Below are 18908 nucleotides of genomic sequence, written 5' to 3'. Positions count from 1 at the left end.
TGCATGGCTTTGTAAACAGGGGGAGGTCTCACTGCAAAAAAAATAGGATCTGCAGTACATTTTATGTAATTATTTGTGCTTGCCCAATGCTATACAGCCCTTTGTAGCTAAATGTCAAAGCAGTGTGCAATCAAATGATCAAGGCGAGAACAGAACTCCATCAGCGCAACAGAAAAAGTAGAAAATAGATGAAAAGAAACAGCAAAGAGGACCAGCAAAGAAATGCAGGCTATGCAAAACCATCTTGCACGCCCCATCCACATCTAGCATTCTAGGAAAATGTCACCCTTCTCTACTGAAGTAATTGCAAGTGCAATAAGAAATATTTTACTTTACAGTGGTTTCACCTATTAACAGGAAGATAGATTTAACTTGCTTAAGACCATCCCTTGGTTTAAAGAAAATCTTTATGGGTGCATGCTTAACCAGCAGCACAGAGAGTGGTCTGGACCATTAAGAAGCGATTCTACCACAACACAAAAACATATTACTTAAAGGAGGAGAGTGACCTTTCTGGGGCGTCCTCCTGTTATGGAAAAGAGATGATGAACCAGAAGAGGTCTGAAAGATAACGCTGAACTATACCCTTCTGGAACTGTCCAAAAGATCTCCCATTCTTGACTACCTGATGAGTTTCTGAGGGGTTATGGGGAGTGCCTGAACAGTCCTCAGTTTGGCTAGTGAAGGACAGCAAAATACACAGCATGCATGAAACACTGTAATGAAGGAGGGGCCCTGGGGAAACTACATGTTAAACACGGAGAATGCAGATCAGCCACTATGGGTGATGCATATTAAGGATGGATAATATAGATAAAGCTGTTAAGGAATCCAGTGTCACTGCAAAGCTTGTTCTAGCCAAGCTTTCCACCACTGCAGTACCACCTCTGGCCTGCAGCAGCAGCACCACTATGTCACGTTTCCAAGAGAAACATTCCTGGCCAGGAACACTGGCACTCCAGAAGCTGCCCAAATTGCTATCCTGCCTTCTTCAGAAGGAGCCATTTCATTTCAACTTCATTTGCTTTCCTTTCTCTGCACAAACACATTTTTTTTTTTTGTGCGTGTGTGCACCCATAAAATTGATTTTATGACTTTACACCTGTATAAAAATGTACTTATGTGTATTAAGTAAGAAAATAAAAGAGGAAGAAAAAAAAGCAGGAAAAACAAAGTGAAAAGCTTTCTCTTTATATTCCTATTATTTAGTCCACTGGGGGTGAGAAGGGCTTTTCTTGGCCATGCAGATTTCAAACAGGAATGGAAAAATAGCAAAGAATGAAAATTCTCAGTCTTCCCTCTCCCACCTCCACCAAAATAATTTTACTGCTTTCAACACAGAGTGCAAAAGTGCTAAGCTATACTAGTAATTTGATATGTTTGTCTGTCTGGAACAGACATAAAAATTTCCACTGAACTTTACTGATCAGGTCCAGGTGAGGGTGTTGGGGAGAGAAAGAAAGAGAGAGAAAAGGGACCTTATTATGTGCTAAATGGCAATTCAGAACTGGATATTAAGATAATTTTCAATAGATTAAACATTACTCCCCACTTATTGTGGAGGGGAGCAGCTCTGTTACTGTACAAAATTAACCTTCTCAAAATAAATGTTGGCTCTGAGTGTTTTGATTTGTCAATGGTCTGACTTCTACAGCTAGAGTTGGGTGGCTACACTTGTTCTATAGTGAAGATAGAAAGATGAACAAGTATGAGATGGTATATTCAGTTCAAATCAATTCTTGTATACCGCCAATATCCCCCTTTCAAGGGTTCAGTGTGGTTTACATTCTAGGAGGGTTGTTTACTAAAGCTTAGCTTGCGTTATCTGCAGCAGGGCCCACAGGAACAAAATGGTCCCTGCTGCAGATAACTTGAGCTAAGCTTTAGTAAATAGGGGGGTAGGTGAGACAAAAGCAAACAGTGTTAGTGTGAGGTTTGAGAAACATTAGAGACCATTGGATTAATGCATGAGACTAAAAACATTAAGGAAAGAATAATGGATGATACTGGGAGCTAGAAGTCACGATGGATTGTTATGGAGGATGTGCAGTTTCACTGCCGATTCTGTACAACATTGTTTTCTGAGCATTGAGAAGGCAACTTCTTAATGTTGATCTTGCAAAGCATTGCTTCTTGAGCATTGAGCTTCATACACAAAGTTTCTATCTGGTAGCATATCGACAGTCCCAGTGAAAGCAGACATTTTTAAAAGACTATAAAGACTCCTGAGGCAAGGCCGGTTGGCTGAAACACGGCAGTGTCGAGTCTTTTTGAGTTACACAATTGATCTGGACTTGTCGTGTCTTTTGAGCTACACAATAAATTTGGATGTTTTTAAACATCGTCTAAAGACCATATCCTTATGTCATCTTCGCTGTGTTCTTTGTGATTTTGAGACTGCGAAGACTGGTGTTCTTCTGTGTTTACATTCACTGGGACTGTCCCAGTTTCCTGATCAGAGCACACAGAAATAAAGAACATTACAGCAAAAACATTCAATGAAAGGATGTACTTTAAATTTAACAGTGCTGCATCATGACTTCCATTTCCCTCCCCCCCCCCAACCTTATATCCATACCTATTACCTGAGATACTCAAAGCAAAGTCCATGCTAGCACTTGCTGCTTAGAGGTGACAAGCTCGCTAACTCCTACCCTTTTGAGCCAGTACACACAGATCCCAGGCAATTAATCAAACCGACAGCTAGGAAAAATCTAATATTTATTCTTCTCTCACCTGAAGCAAGGTCTGACCCCTTTCTTGTTGTTTGCGTTTCAGGCTCCAAGTAGTAAATTAATCTCAGGAGTGTAAGTCAGTGTGGGCCCGTTTTGGAACCAGCGCTGCCATTTTATGACAGACATCCAGAGTGCAAACCCAATGAAGAAAAGAGTTTTAACACTCTTCTGGTATAAGCCAGGTGACATTTCAACAACGGTTTGGTACTGGCATCATGTGTACGTTTTGTAGGACATTCTCACACACAAGATTGCCATGGGATATATCCTGGGCATGATCTCACTTCCCCTGCTCAGTAAGCTCTCTGAAGCAAGGATTCTAATTAAATTTCATTATACAACTTTATAGACCACCAATCCAATAAAAAAAAAAAACACCTGATCTACGCTGTTACATACAGAGTCAAAATAAAAGCAACATACAATTAACAAAAAACATCAAATGATATGTAAAAACATGACTACACTCCTACACCTCCTTGTTACGTCTGTGCCTATTAATAACAGCAAGTCTGTGTCCCTGGGAAATTTAGCTGCAAATTAAGGCAGCGTGAGGACCTGAAGAAGCCACACTGAGCAGTTGAGGAGAGGGGGAATGGGTCAGTACCAAGAAAGGAAGATGTGCTGGCTGACATAGAAAGAGAAGATACATAGGATGAACCAAACCAACCAGTGATGAGAGGAAGCCTTTGGGAAGTGTGGGAGTCCCACACCCTACAGAAATGAGTCCTGCTAAAAAAAAAAAAAGAAAAAAGCTTGCCATCTAGGTAGAACCTACGCATCCAAGGGTGCTGGTGAAAGAAGCAGAATTTGAACCTTGCTCTCCTGGTTCCTAGCCCATTGCTCTAGACCACACCTACTCCCCCCACTTCCTGTTACTGTCCTATAGTAGCCAAAGAAGAGGTGTGGTCCGCCCCGGATGTCACCAGAAAGGGGGGTGCCGCCACTCCCGCTGCTCTTCTTCCTGGCACCCCTCGCACCAGCCCTTTAAAAATAAATTGCCGACGCAATAGCGAGCACAGCACCTCGTGTGCAAGTAAAAGAAGCGGATCCGATCATCTCATTGGGCCTTCCCTCACTGTCCCGCCCTCCTCTGACGCAACTTCCTATTTCCTCTAGGGCGGGACAGTGAAGGAAGGCCCAATGAGATGATCGGATCCGCTTCTTTTACTTGCACACGAGGTGCTGCGCTCGCTATCGCGTCGGCAATTTCTTTTTAAAGACCGGGTGGCAGGGAGAAGACGAGGCAGGGTGAGGGTGGGGGACAGATGGGGTGAAGGTGGGGGGACTCGGATAGCAGAAGGTACTGGGTGGGACACAGATGGGGTGAGGGGGACTCGGATGGGCAGAAGGGACTGGGTGGGAGACAGATGATGGGGTGAGGGTGGGGGGCACTTGGATAGCAGAAGGGACTGGGTGGGAGACAGATGGGGTGAGGGGGACTCGGATGGGCAGAAGGGACTGGGTGGGAGACAGATGATGGGGTGAGGGTGGGGGGCACTTGGATAGCAGAAGGGACTGGGTGGGAGACAGATGGGGTGAGGGGGACTCGGATGGGCAGAAGGGACTGGGTGGGAGACAGATGGGGTGAGGGGGACTCGGATGGGCAGAAGGGACTGGGTGGGAGACAGATGATGGGGTGAGGGTGGGGGGCACTTGGATAGCAGAAGGGACTGGGTGGGAGACAGATGGGGTGAGGGTGGGGGGCATTTGGATAGCAGAAGGGACTGGGTGGGAGACAGATGGGGTGAGGAGGACTCGGATGGGCAGAAGGGACTGGGTGGGAGACAGATGGGGTGAGGGTGGGGGGCACTTGGATAGCAGAAGGGACTGGGTGGGAGACAGATGGGAGAAGGGGCATGGAGCTGGAACTGGGGTCTGAAAAGTGGGCAGGAGGGAGAATGGGGTCATGCCTGGGGCAGGGGTGGATGGGAGAATCAATGGATTCTGAACTAGGGGCAGCCGCAGGTGGGAACTGGGAGCCGAAAAGAGGGGGCAGTGAGAGAGGGGGGATAGATCCTGGATGGAATGGGGAGTGAGAGGGAGGGCAGACCTTGAATAGATGGGAGGGGGAAGGGAGGGGGCAAATGGTGAATCGAAGGAGCAGAGAGAAAGGGCAGACAGTGGATAGAAGGGAGTGAAAGAGCAGACAGTGGATGGAAGGGGGCAGAGATAGAGGGCAAATGCTAGATGGAAAGGAGAGAGAGAGGGCAGATGGTGGATGGAAGGGGGAGAGAGAGATGGCAGACTGGGGCAGATGGTGGATGGAAGGGGCAGAAATAGAGGGCAGATGGTGGATGGAAGGGGCAGAAATAGAGAGCAGATGTGGATGGAAGGGACATTAGAGAGGGCAGACACTGGATGGCAGAGAGAGAGAGCAAAGACAGATGCTGGATGGAAGGAAGACGGTGAAAAGAAGATGAGGAAAGCAGAAACCAAAGACAACAAACTGTAAATATATATTTTTATTATTTTGCTTTAGGATATAGTATTGTAGCTGTGTTAATAAATGTTTATAAATAGAACATGTAAATAAGGTAATCTTTTTATTGGACTAATTTTAATACATTTTGACTTAACTTTCAGAGAACAAAACCCCCTTCCTCAGATCAGGATAGGATACTGTAACAGCACTATACTGTATTGACCTGAGGAAGGAGATTTTGGCCTCTGGAAGCTAAATGTATTAGTCCAATAAAATGGTATTATTTTATTTTCTGTATTTGTTTTATTTCTATTTGTTAATTTGTAAAGTGGTGATTGGTATTTGTTAGTTTTTTCAAATTTACATCTGCTGTCTTTATATTTTGCACAGTACTAGGAGACATTTTCTGTTTCTGTGGTGTTGCATTGTATGCAGAGTCTGGCATCGGGGGTTCAGTTTAATTTTTGTCTAAATAGAAAGTTTATGATTATTTATTCTACAGTGGATTAGGGTGTATCTGTGTTTGTGAAAAAGACATGGCTTTCAGTTGGCATTGACTGTGCAGGATCGACGATCTGTACTATTCTGTCTGGTTTCGTTTTACAATAGGTGAATTGATGTTCTAGTGCTCACTGTAGTGCTTAAGATGCTTTCCTTTTCCTTGTGTGACTCGTAGAAACGACTGCTTATGGTATGGTAGAATTGCTCTATAGGTCGTGAGTGTTTTGTATTCTCGGTATGCCTAGTACTGGATTTGGGGGGGGGGGTGTTAAAAAATGACCGGCCCCGGGTGTCAACTACCCTAGCTACGCCACTGCACAGCACGTTCAGGGTTCTTATCATTACTAGGATGTCATAGATTTTGACATCTACGATTTAAAGCAAATATATACAGGTTCATGGATTTTGGCTGTAAAATCCCACTATAGTGGCACAGTATATGTGGTGAAGTTCTTCTGTGCACAAACATCAGCGAGACTGGGGGTGGGGGATAATGATATCAGATGGTTTTAAGGTGGCCAAACAGGGAGATAATCTGACAAAAAAAAAGCCAAAACAAAGGATGCTTGGGTGTGTAGGGAAAGGAATGGCCAGCAGAAGAAAAAGAGGCAATAATGCCTCTGTACAAGACTCTAATGCAGTAGTTTTCAACCCAGTCCTTGAGAGACACCCAGACTATCTGGCTTCCAGGATACCAACAGCGAATATGCCAGAGATAAAGTTGAATGTACTACCTCCATCCACTGTATGCAAATCTATGTCATGCGTATTCATTGTGGGTATCCTAAAAACCTGACTGGCTGGGTATGTCCTGAGGACTGAGTTGAGAACTAGACAGCTGAACAGAAACAAAACTTTCACCCATCCCAAATGGAATCTAACCCATACCCACTAAGATCCATTCCATCCCCACAATTAATCTCCTCCATCCCCATCCGTACCCACAGGAGTTGACGCTATTATTTACTTGCTCGCAGTCCTCTGTTTCTTCCCTTTTGGATGGTATTCACTATTCAACCAATGAGTATTCCAAGCCTCATTCTGGTGCTCTAGTTGCCTCTTAGTTCATTTTAAGCCTCATTCTGGAGTCACCAGAGATTTACACTCCCGCAGGAATTCTGTGGCAACGTTTTCCATTCCCATGGAAATCCTGCGGGTTCCATGGATTCCACAATCCCCATTCCCATGCAGCTCTCTATTGAGAACCACTGTGCGCTAGTGATACCTCCCTTGGAGCACTGTGTACAGTTCTGGAAACGGCACCTTCTAAAAAAACAGAAGGAACATGGGGTCAGTGCAGAAGGCAGTTACTAAAATGGTAAGTGATCTTAAGTATATGGGGGCCAGACTTAAAGATCTAAACATGTGTAACACTGGAGAAGATGTGGGAAAGGAGAGATATAACTGAGACATTTAAATACCTCCAAGGTATAAACACACAGCAGACAGGTCTTTTTGAATGGAAAGGAAGTTGTGGAACAAGGAGTCCATAGGATGAAGGTGAAAGGGGCAGACTCAAGAGTAATCTAAGACAATATTTCTTTACAGAAGGTGGTTGATTCATGGTACAGCCACCCTGTGGCAATAAGGACCGTATCTAAACTCAAGAAAGTGTGGAACAAGCACTAAAGGAGAAGGGGATTTTATAGAAACTGGGCTGTTGACTTGGATAGTACAAGTGGATAGGCTATATAGTCTTTTTCTGTGCTTCTCTGTTTAAATGGTCAGAAAGAGGAAGCAAGGTATTTATTTGTTATGATACGTATGTAAAAAGACACCGCCATCAGTGCCAAGCACAGTGCACTGTTAGAATCACAGTGTTAGCAAAGTAGGATTCCTGTGGTCAGGGTCTCACTGCCAGCTGGAAGAAATGATCTGATAAGACCAGAGCAGAGAAGATGTTAAATTCTGCATATCTGCTGCAGCTTCTGACAGGAAGATAATGTTCCAGCATCTCTGTGCTAGGCTCAGGTGTGCTAAACCAGTGTGATAAAGCTGCTGCTAGGAATCTTTCTATTTGCTGGTGATTATAAGCTGTTCTCCCATAGTTTCTACAAGTAACAGCTCTAGCTAAATTGCCAAGGCTATAAAAATGAAGATGAAAGCCATACCCAGTGTATGAAATCTGTTTTCCTTCTATTTATGGCAGCAGGATGTGTTTTTTTTCTCCCTGTGCAGCAAACTTCTACTGTCTTTGTCTGTTTTTCTTTATATTTTTTTCAATCTTTAAAGCCAGTAGGCAGCTTCTGATGGGGGGGGGGGGGGGGGGGGGTCTTCCTTTTGTGTAAAGGGTTAATACTATAAGTGAGTAGTAAGGTAACTATTTAGATGTTATGTTACATGGACACAGAGGCACATGTTTGTCTTTTTTTAATTTTAATTTAATTATATTACATAATAATACAATAAAGAAAGAGCAGGAAAATTCCAAATAAAATAAAACACATTATCTCTTGGATTCTATATACGGCACGGTGAGTAGTGTACATTAAATTTAAGGTGCTTGCTTAGTTTTCAAGTTTTTGAACAGTTTGCGTTTTTTTTTTAAATTTAAATTTAATTATATTATTTATTATTTATTGCATTTGTATCCCACATTTTCCCACCTATTTGTGGGCTCAGTGTGGCTTACAATACATTGTGAAGGATGGAGATACAGTGTTACAGTACGATTATGGGTTACATTGTGAGGAGTTATGGGAAGACAAAGTCAAGTCAAAAATCGTTAGGGCGTGGAAACCATGTGAAGTTACAATGGGGAAAATATAAGGCGATAGAACAATTTCAAGAGAACATAGGGTATAACATTTTATCTGTGGGTGGAGTTTGAAGTGTGGTGAAAATACGGGGTAAGAGAAATTCAGAAGGGAGTGTATTGATGCATTCTATTAGTATATGTATGGACTTCATGTGTTTTGATCCTTGCAATAAATTTTCTCGAAGAGATGAGTCTTCAATTGTTTGCGGAAGTCGGTTAATTCGTAGATCATTTTCAGGTTGCATGGAGTGTATTCCAGAACTGCGTGCTCATATAGGAGAAGGTTGATGCATGCAATACTTTGTATTTTATGCCTTTGCAATTAGGGAAGTGGAGATTGAGGAAAGTTCTGGATGATCTTTTAGCGTTTCTGGGTGGCAGGTCTATTAAGTCAGACATGTATTACATAGCAATACAATAAAGAAAGCGCAGGAAAATTCCATACAAAGCAAAACACGTTATCCCTTGGATTCTATATAAGGCACGGTGAGTAGCGTGCATTAAATTTAAGGTGATTTGCTTTTTTTTCAAGTTTTTGAACGGTTTGTGTCCAGAAAGTGGGTTTGAATTGGTAAATGTATTAAATTGAAACAGGATTACTAGAAGTTGTAATTATTTACTAACTGAATTTCCATCAATTAAGAACATTCGGTTTAAGGCTGCATTTGACCAATCTTTTTTCTTTTTAGCTGCTCACTACTGGAATAATATCCCATGTGAAATGTGTTCAATAAAGAATTATTTATGTTTCATAATATTTGCTTTCTAGGCCTATGTGGGTTTTAAATTATAGTGATTCCATTCTATATCTAAACCAACTAATACTGATCCCTTCTAATTTGATTATGTTAATCACATTATCACTATTGGTCATTATATCTTACCTGTTTTATTTTGTGTTTTGTAAATAATTCTACTGACCTATCTACCTAATTTCTTACACAGTAATATATTAAATTAGACCATACCTCTTACTCTGTTTATGATTATACCTTTTGCAACATAGTGTAAGCTACATTGAGCCTGCAAATAGGTGGGAAAATGTGGGGTACAAATGCAGTAAATAAATAAATAATACTTAATAACCTGTTTTTTTTTCTTTCTGGTTTTATATAATTCCTGATACTCTGTCATTGGTTCTCTTTTCACTGCAATTTGATTGTAACTCGCCTCGATTCTATATTTGTAGAGTTGGCGGGAGATAAATCCCTGATAACATAACAAATTGTGTAGGGGCATTACTCAAACTTACACACGTTGTTATAGAATTCGGGGGAACATGTCTACATTTAGACGCAGGTATTTACACCAGGTTTTCAGTGGCATAAATGGCCGTGCATAAATGTAAGCGTGTTCCCCGGTCCTATGAGCTATTCTATACACCACGCCTAACTTTAGACACGATATATAGAATAGCGCTAGGCGCATTAATCAGATGCATCTAAACATCATTTACAGAATCTGTCCCTATATCTGCCAATCCCATTCAAGAGAAAACAAACTTAAGGGCCCTTTTACTAAAACTTAGTGCGCGATAATGGAATTATCATATATCAAATGCTAAGATATGCCCATTTTATACCTATGGGTTTCTTAGCATTTAGCGCACACTAAGCTTTAGTAAAAAGGGCCCTTAAAGCTAAAAAGGTCCATAATAATAATAAGAAAAAGAAAAGCCACACACAAGATCATATCAATGCTATATTAGAACTCATCTCCAACTGCAAAATTAAATAAGAAAATGTTACTCATCCTGCTTCTGCACAGGTGATTTATCCAAAAAGAGAAATTGAAAGATTTGTAGGGTCCATCAAAACATAGAAACACACACACAAGGAATAACCCCAGCTGCACATACTATAGCAGGACATGTTTATCCACTCCTACCCTTGCTAAGATAATATTCATGCACCTTTCTGACCTCATTTACAGCTTTCTTTAAATTAGTCCCTTACTTTCTTATCTATCTATATGTTCCATCTTTGCTTACACCCTCTGCCTGCTATTAAAATGTTTTCTGTATTGCGTTGATATTGTAATGTAGCATACCATACTTTGTATTGTTGTTTGAATATTTTTACTGCTGTCTATTGCTTATGTTTGACTTATTCTTGCTGTACACTGCCTTGAGTGAATTCCTTCAAAAAGGCAGTAAATAAATATTAATAGATATATAAATAAATAATGAGGTAGATACTCAGCTGGTGGTGGTAGACATTCTTTTAGCTGGCGACGGCATTACTTCTCAATATTCAATGATGGGCCACATCCGGGCACTGGCATTGAATGCTGTGATATTCAGTACTTAACTGCCTAAGCAGCACCACAGAGACAGGACTGACTTATGCCGTGGAATACCTAACATGTTCACCACCCGGGGTGGGTCCGTCCCCCCTCAAGGCATGTCACCCCCCCCCCCCCCCCCCCCGAAGCACATCACCCCTCCATCTTTCCAATTCCTCCTAGCAAGGGGGTGTGCGAAGAAAGCGCGGCTGTCGGCTCTGCCGGTCCCCTGCACCGGAACAGGAAGTAACATCAGAAGGGAGCAGGGGAGTGGCAGAGCTGAGAGCCGCCTGCTCCTCGCACCCAAGGTGGATCGCCCTGCATTTGGTATGCTACTGATTAGATGGCTAAGTGCTGAATATCGGCACTTAACTGCAAGGGCTGACTCTGCCCCTGGACCGCCCACAAAATAATAGTCAGCTTTCAGTTTAGTGATTAGTGGTGATATTCAGCCTCTACTGACTGCTTAAATTGCTTCAAATATTAACTGTAATGATTAATCCCATAGTTGACCAAACATTTACATGGACATTTAAGGTAAAAAGTAGCCCCCACTGCCAAGACCTTAAGGCTTTAGCTGTGGAAAGGCTTTTCTTCTTAACTGGGTTGATTTGGCAACGTCTGGGAAAATCATAATTTCTAGCCCACAAAAGAGTAAATGCTTCTTAGGAAAATAAGCTTTCAATATGGCTAACTTCTGATCTTCAGACTGCAGAACAACTAACAATGTAGCCCTTTGAGATATCAAATCTTGTGGTCCCTCCAAAAACGTAGAATCATCTAAGCAATCTGGAAAGTTAATTGTGACTAGAGATCTTTCCTCCTAAAGGTAAATAATAAGCATTAATCACTCCTATAGAGTCTGGCTGAGGGAGCTGCAGGATCTCCTTTAAATACATCCTAAATAGTTCAACAGGAACAAGGTAACGCATAATTGGAAAATGTAACAATCTTAAAGTATGAGCTCTGATAGAATTTTCTGATGCTTCAATCTGCAATATGTAATAAATTATCTTTTGTTCAAGATGTTACAGAAGTATGCATGGTAGTAACCAGAGTGTCAGTCTTCTTCACAGATCAACATCTTTCAGCTAGTTGAAGAATCCTAAAAATGGTATACAGTACACACAGTAATACTTGACCTTTCATTTTTATAAGGAAATTCGCCCAAGGCTTTGTACAACAGGTCTAGCTTGATATAAACAACTTACACTGTGTTAACAGAATAACAGTAATAAAATCTGTGCAATACATGGTGAAAACAATGAGGCAAACTTGGAAATATGCAAATTAAACCCTAATGATAGCAAGAATGTAGACATAAAACAGCACCGTGGAACAGTCATATTAACAGATATATGCTAAACATCAGCAGAATACAAATGATGCTCTAGAATAAGCAGCATGGTAGAACATTCATATAACACAGATACAATACTCACACAATACAATGCACAGAGCATAGGAGCTTCTATTTATTTAAAGTCCTCACAATCTGGCTAATAACAGGAATTTAGGATGATGACGTCCAAAAATACACGTCACTGTTCATTTGACTACATTTAGTATTTTGGTCTCTACTGTGCAAAACACATAGGTATCATGGCAGGGGCGTAGCCAGACTTCAGCGGGAGGGGAGACCAGAGCCCGAGGTGAGGGGGCACATTTTAGCACTCCCCGCCATTTTTGACCTCCCCCCCAGGCGCCACCGCCCCTCCCCCGTCCCTTTCAACCCCCCCTCCCTCCTGCTGCTGCCAACTTTCTCCCGCCACCGCCAGGTACCTTTCCTGGCGGGGGTCCCCAACTCCTGCCAGCCGAATTCCCCTTCAGCGCCTGTCTCCGAGTCCGGCACGTTCGCTGATCTGGATTCTATTTCTGTGAGTCCTGACGTCCTGCACATTCCTACATGCAGGATGTCACGACTCACAGAAACAAAATCCAGATCAGCAATGCACCGGAGATCGGCACTGAAGAGGACTTCGGCTGGCGGGGGTTGGGGAACCCCGCCAGCAAAGGTACCTGACGGCAGCAGTGGGAGGTTGGCTGCGGTGGAGGGGGTCGGCGGCGGAGTTACCGCACGGCTACCGTGTGGTTCTTGCGGTAATTTCATTTTTGGCACGCATCCTCTATGGGTGACCAAAAATATTTTTTATTTTCTGGTGCACGTCAGCTACGCACACCAAGAGGCATTTGGCACGTGTAGGTCATTATCGCCCGGTTACCGCATGAGACTTTATCGCTAGGTCAATGGCTGGTGGTAAGGTCTCAGACCCAAAATGGATGCGCAGCAATTTTCATTTTTGCGGACGTTCATTTTCGGCAAAAATTTTAAAAAGTCATTTTTTTTGCAGGTGCGCTGAAAAATGATTCTGCGTGCCCAAAACATGCGTCTACACTACAGCAGGCCATTTTTCAACCAACCTTAGTAAAAGGACCCCAAAGACTTTTGCGTCCTTGCTGCCACATTAAATTATCTTGCAGAGCAGGTCTGGGATCTGAGCACTAGCGAGTGATTTAACAGTAGATAAAAGCATGGAAGTAGATGATAAGTCTGCCTCTGCACCATTTTCCACAACTATCAATGCTGTAGGTTCTTTATACCAAGCATCTTGCTCCTGTGCTGAATTCTGCAGACTTGGGTCTGCTTTGATGTTTGTCAGTGAGGAGATTTATTGAGTTGGGGGTCACCTGGCCAGGGTTTCCTGAAGCTTTCATGGTGGAAAAAAAAAGTCATTCCTCTCTGTCTGAGTGCGTGCTACACAGAGGTTTCACTTAAGCCCTCTTTTCTCATCAATTAAATAAAGGGAAAGACATCAGCCTGTCTTCTGGTGATTGATTGATTTTTTCTTTTCTTTTATACAGTGGTGATGTAAAACCACATGGTGTGACCATATTCTTCGAGAATGTTATTACAAAGCGGCCAACTGTCAAAGAGCCACTGAGTGGCAAAACTGGCTAAATGTAGCTGCTTATTTGAGGTTCCCTATTTTCAGCTGACCCTAACTAAAAATTTTTCTAAACCTAATTTGGCAAAATTGGACTGCCTATCTCCAGGTCTGCTGTTTGTGCAGCTGGGTTTTCCCAGGTAAATTTTAAAGGTGCCCTGGGAATGCTCCAGTGCCACTTGTTTTGTGCCCAGCTAAATTTGTCTGCTTTGTGAATTTAGGAAGCACGTGGAGAGGGGAGAGGGGAATTTTGTAAAGCAGAGGTTTAGCTGGATGACTCCAGATAAATAAACCTTTTGAAAACCGACCCTAAATAAAGTCAATATTCAGTAGGCCAGTGACCAGCTGAAGTTAACTAAATATTCAGGTTACTTGAACTGGGTAAGCATGACTACTAAAAATACCCAGTTATAATTTTAGGGCAGCTATTCAGACCTGCCAAGGGAGAGAAATATTTAGTGCAGTGCAGTGCAGTCCCTCAGTTGACCTTCCAGAAAATAATTCTTATTTACACCCCAGGTCTAAAGATAATAACTGTTTCCCTCCGAGAGCCTCTTGCCTTAAACTCCCACCTAGCACAGGAAAAACAAAAACAGGAAATCTTTTTCTAAAATTAAAATAGGTGGTGTCCACCCTGTGTGTCTGTATTCTTCACCCTTCTTTCATTACCACTTTGTAGCTTTCTTCACATCTTCAGCTTGCTTAACTATTCTTCCTCTCCGTTTTACTGTCTCCTCTGCTGCCCCCCCCCCCCTTTCCACTGTCTCCTCTGCTGCCCCCCTTTTCCTTTGTCTCTTCTCCCCTACCACCTTCTCCTCTTCCTCCATCTCACCCCAGTCAGGCAGAAAGGAGGGGTTGATGGGGGAGGAAGGGAGGGACCTGGCACCACCAGGTGTGCACCCAAGTCCCAGGACCGGGACACCTCAGACCCCAGAAGCTCGATTAGACCCAGGGGACCAAGCCATGAGCCAATCGATCCAGAGCTGCACAGATATGACCATCCACCTGCTAGATAAGAGAGAATACTGAAGTTAAGGTGGCTGCACATGACCACATATAGTAAACCTCTGAAGTTCTATCTTCACCTGCTAGTAGAGGGACATAACCCACAAGTCTCTGGATTGATCTGTGGGATGCTATGGAATCCTCTATTTCTCTCCAGCATCCATCCCCTGCCTCCTCTTTTCCCCAAGTATCTGACATCTGCTTTATGACCCCCTCACTATCTCCCTGCCTCTTCTACCCCCTTTCTTCACAGGAAATCGTGGCAGCCATTTTAACTGTGGAGCTAGCATGGGCAACAGCGACTTGGATCGCTCCTGCTTATGCTGGCTCCAATCTTAAAATGATTGTCACAACCTCCCATGGCAGTCTCACGAGACCCACAGTGCGTCGTCCTTACCTCATAAGTTCTGCAGTTCTGTTGCTTTCATATTATTTTTAAAGGAAAGCAGGGAAGTGGTGTTATCTCCCGTCTCTGTCTTCCTCTATCCACCCCCAGTCCCACTTATATCCCAGTCATGGTTCTGTATCACAAAAAAATCAATCAAAAGAAAAAAGGAGGAAAGCAAAAAGCCTCACGCAACCGTGAGCAACAAAGCAATTAATTACATCACCGGTTTTCCGGTGAGTTGTTTGTTGCATCGTGTGGAACGCCGTGTCTTCCCAAGTGAAGAACACCTCTGCAATACAACAAACAGCTCAACAGAAAGCCAGTGATGTAATTATGTCGCGGCAAGTTGTTTGTTGTATCGCCGAGGTGTTCTTCACTTGGGAAGACACGGCATTCCACACAATTTTGACAATTCTTTTGAGTCGTCTCCTTTTTCAATTTCAGTTCAACTAGTTTGACCCCTGAAGCAGGCCTTTGCGCCAAAACACGGCTGTGTTGGTTCATTTCTATGACTTTTACAATAAAGTTTCTTAGATATTTTGATATCCTCTCTGGATCCACCTCACTTTTTTGTTTTGCTGCTCTGTGTGTCTTACATCTCTGTGACCACCACAAAATCCAATTAGGAAATTCCTTTACAGCTTCCAGAGCAGTGGTTCTCAAACCCCAGTCTTTGAGGCACACCATCCAATTTGGTTTTCAGTATACCCATAATGAATATGCATGAGATAGATTTGCATAACAAGGAAGCAATGCATGAAGATCTCTTTCATGTATATTCACTCTGGTTATCCTAAAAACCTGAACGGCAGATTGTGTCTCAAGGACTGGGTTGAGAAGCACTGTTCTAGAGCAGTCTCAAGTCCAGTCCTGGAGTATCCCTAGCCAGTCAGGTTTTCAAAATATCTATAATGAATATGCAAGAAAGAGATTTGTATATAGTGGAGGCAGTATAAACAAATCAAGTTCATGCATATTCATTGTGGATATCCTGAAAACCTGACTGGCAAGGGGTACTCCAGGACTGGACTTGAGAAGCACTGTTCTAGAGCAAGAACTTTATTTGCTACAACTTTGGGCATTAGTATACACAGCTTTCCTGATATTTCCCTTTTTTCCTCATATCTGTACAAATTTCTACTTAATGTTTTATTTAACGGAGTAAATATTTTTGTCAACCATTTATAGTTTTTTTCTGTCCCCTGGGTCTGGCTGAGTTAAAAAAAGAAAATCACAAAACTTGGCATGTATCTTGCCCAGGATATATGTATGTCATTATGGTACGATGGACAGCAGAAAATTCTTTATTGAACATGCAAATGACTTCACTTGGAACATCTTTCAGCCCGAAGGCCTGCCTCAGGAGTCAAAGGATATCTGGACAAGTAGTACAAAGTATCACTAAGATCACAAGGGTTACCAGAATATCCAAGCACAAATAGAGATGTCTATCTTCAGCCTTAAAGCATGCTGTAAAGACAGATCACTTGCGAAAACATCATCTAGCAAAATACCGCCAAGTGATTCTCCCATCAAACTTGTTCAGATATTTATTTATTTATCACATTTGTACCCCACATTTGCCCACCTATTTGCAGGCTCAATGTGGCTTACATAGTACCGTAAAGGCGATCGCCAGTCCGGTAGATATACAAATACAAAATAGTGTAGTGGTCGAATGACCTTTGACTCCTGAGGCAGGCCTTTGGGCATAAACACGCCGTGTCTAGTCATTTGCATGTTCAATAAAGAATTTTCTGCCACCCATTGTCCACATCGCTGTTTTTGTTCAGTTATGTCCTCCTTGTTTTTTGCTTTGTCATTATGATACGGAAGTATGTGTAGGTTAATTGCAGCCCCTCAAGGATCCCAGCCATAGTGATCAATTACAACAGAAGGTAAAGTATTTGGATCATTTAAGGTCTTGCCAAATGAATTCTACAAAGCCTTCCCCAATTCTTATTCTCTAGAGCAGGGGTAGGCAACTCCGGTCCTCGAGAGCCGCAGGCAGGTCAGGTTTTCAGGATATCCACAATGAATATGCAGGAGATAGATTTGCAAGCACTGGCTCCATGGTATGCAAATCCATCTCCTGCATAGTCACTGTGGATATCCTGAAAACCTGACCTGCCTGCGGCTCTCGAGGACCGGAGTTGCCTACCCCTGCTCTAGAGCATCATACACTCTTTGGAGAAATGACCATGATTGCTGCTCTATTTCCAATAACAGCTGTGCAGACCTTTGAACTGTATTGCAAGCAAGGGATGAGGTCATGCAAAAGATATCACTCACAACACTCCTTTTCATCACTGCCATCGAAACAGTCCGGGAGCCCGTCACACTGCCACGATCCGGGGATGCAATTACCCTTGCTGCACGGGAAATTCCCAGGAATGTTGCACTCGGTGGTGAAGTTGTTCCCAGGCAATAGCTGACTCTCTGCAAAGAGAAAAATCGAGATATGATTTATTTATTTATTACCTTTGTATTCCACATTTTCCCACCTTTTTACAGGCTCAATATGGCTTACATATAACCGTTAACGGCGTTAGCCGATTCTGGTCTGAACAAATACATGGTATGAATGAATACAAAGTGATATTGCGGCAGAATGAGGTACATGGTAGGTACAATTGAGGGGAACTTAGAGAGGGAAAGGGGGAAGAAGAGTCAGGTAATGATCATGTAACTCCGCTGCTAAAACACCTTCATTGGTTGCCAATCAGAGCTCGAGTGCTGTTTAAGATAAGTTGCCTAGTTTTTAAATCTTTGGAAGAATGGTAGTCCGAGAACCTTTACTTTTCTATTAGATTGTTAGGTTCTAACACTTTTCAGAAAAATACAGAATGTTTTTTTCTGTGTTTTCCTTCTGTATTAGGTTTGAGATTGAAGTAACATCATGCTTATTCATTTTATTATCCGGCTATACGGACACCAAATTTGTTACTGGTGATAATTTGTACTAATGCTTCTTATTTTTCTTTTCTAAAGTTGTGAAAATCATAAATTAGAAAATTCTTAATGCATGACAATAGTTTATTAAATTGATGTATTCCTGTTTTTATTGTACTATCCTGATTGAATATGGAATCAGTTTTTTTGAAGTGTTATCCCACTTTGAACCCTTTGAGGGCAAAACGCAGGTTATAAAAACCTAAAGTAAAGCAAAAGGGACTGAGAAATTTCAGGCAGGATTTCCTGACAGCCTATTTCTTGAGGAGAGAGGAAAGGCTGACACTTCTCCAAGGAAAATGCAACACTTGATCAGGCAGACACATGGGTGACTCCATTAAAACAAACACAAACCACTTCTGACAAAACAGTATTCAAAATTGCAAAAACAAATTAAAACACACAAAAAAAATCTCCCAATACCAGGCAGTACAAATTTTATTCCATATCAACTGCAATATTTCAGTCCTGAGAGAGATCACCCTGCTTTTCAGCCTTAAAAGTCCCTTTTCAAAGGGAAACCCTATGCAGGGTTTCCCTTTAAAAACTTGGCTGGCCAAAGGATTAGAGCTCCCATTTTGCTGCATATATTTGCTAGTGAAGCAGGTGCAAATATATATAGTAGGAATATGTGCAATGCTTCCAAAATGAAGATCCAGTGTGCACCTTTCTTCATGCAACCTCCCTTCACCTCTATTCCACTTCTTTTCTGCCAGTAGGTAACAGTCACACCCATGTTGTGACCAGAACAGGTACTTTTTACCTGCAAAGGGTATATAGGCAATTTGCAGTTACATAGCTATCACTCTGTGTAAAAAAAAACAGTGCTTTATGTGCAGAAATGGATACTTGTAAAATTTCACGCTCAGTTCTGTGCACAAGCCACTTACCCATCCTATAATTAGACTGGCACTAC

The 18908-nt window shown here is 42.3% G+C and overlaps 1 protein-coding gene across 1 annotated transcript in view; it reads right to left on the bottom strand.

Annotated features, from left to right (window-relative positions):
• LDLRAD3 (low density lipoprotein receptor class A domain containing 3) overlaps positions 1-18908 on the bottom strand; it is a gene marked incomplete in the record, with an annotated part of 312626 nt that overhangs the window by 230917 nt on the left and 62801 nt on the right. Inside the window, 1 exon segment of the mRNA XM_030200800.1 lies at positions 17333-17479. Within this exon segment, the coding sequence (XP_030056660.1) occupies positions 17333-17479 (147 nt within the window).

Source organism: Microcaecilia unicolor, chromosome 4 (assembly GCF_901765095.1).
Source record: "Microcaecilia unicolor chromosome 4, aMicUni1.1, whole genome shotgun sequence".
In the NCBI taxonomy this organism is placed as follows: domain Eukaryota; kingdom Metazoa; phylum Chordata; class Amphibia; order Gymnophiona; family Siphonopidae; genus Microcaecilia; species Microcaecilia unicolor.
This window is presented reverse-complemented; position numbering and strand designations above follow the sequence as displayed.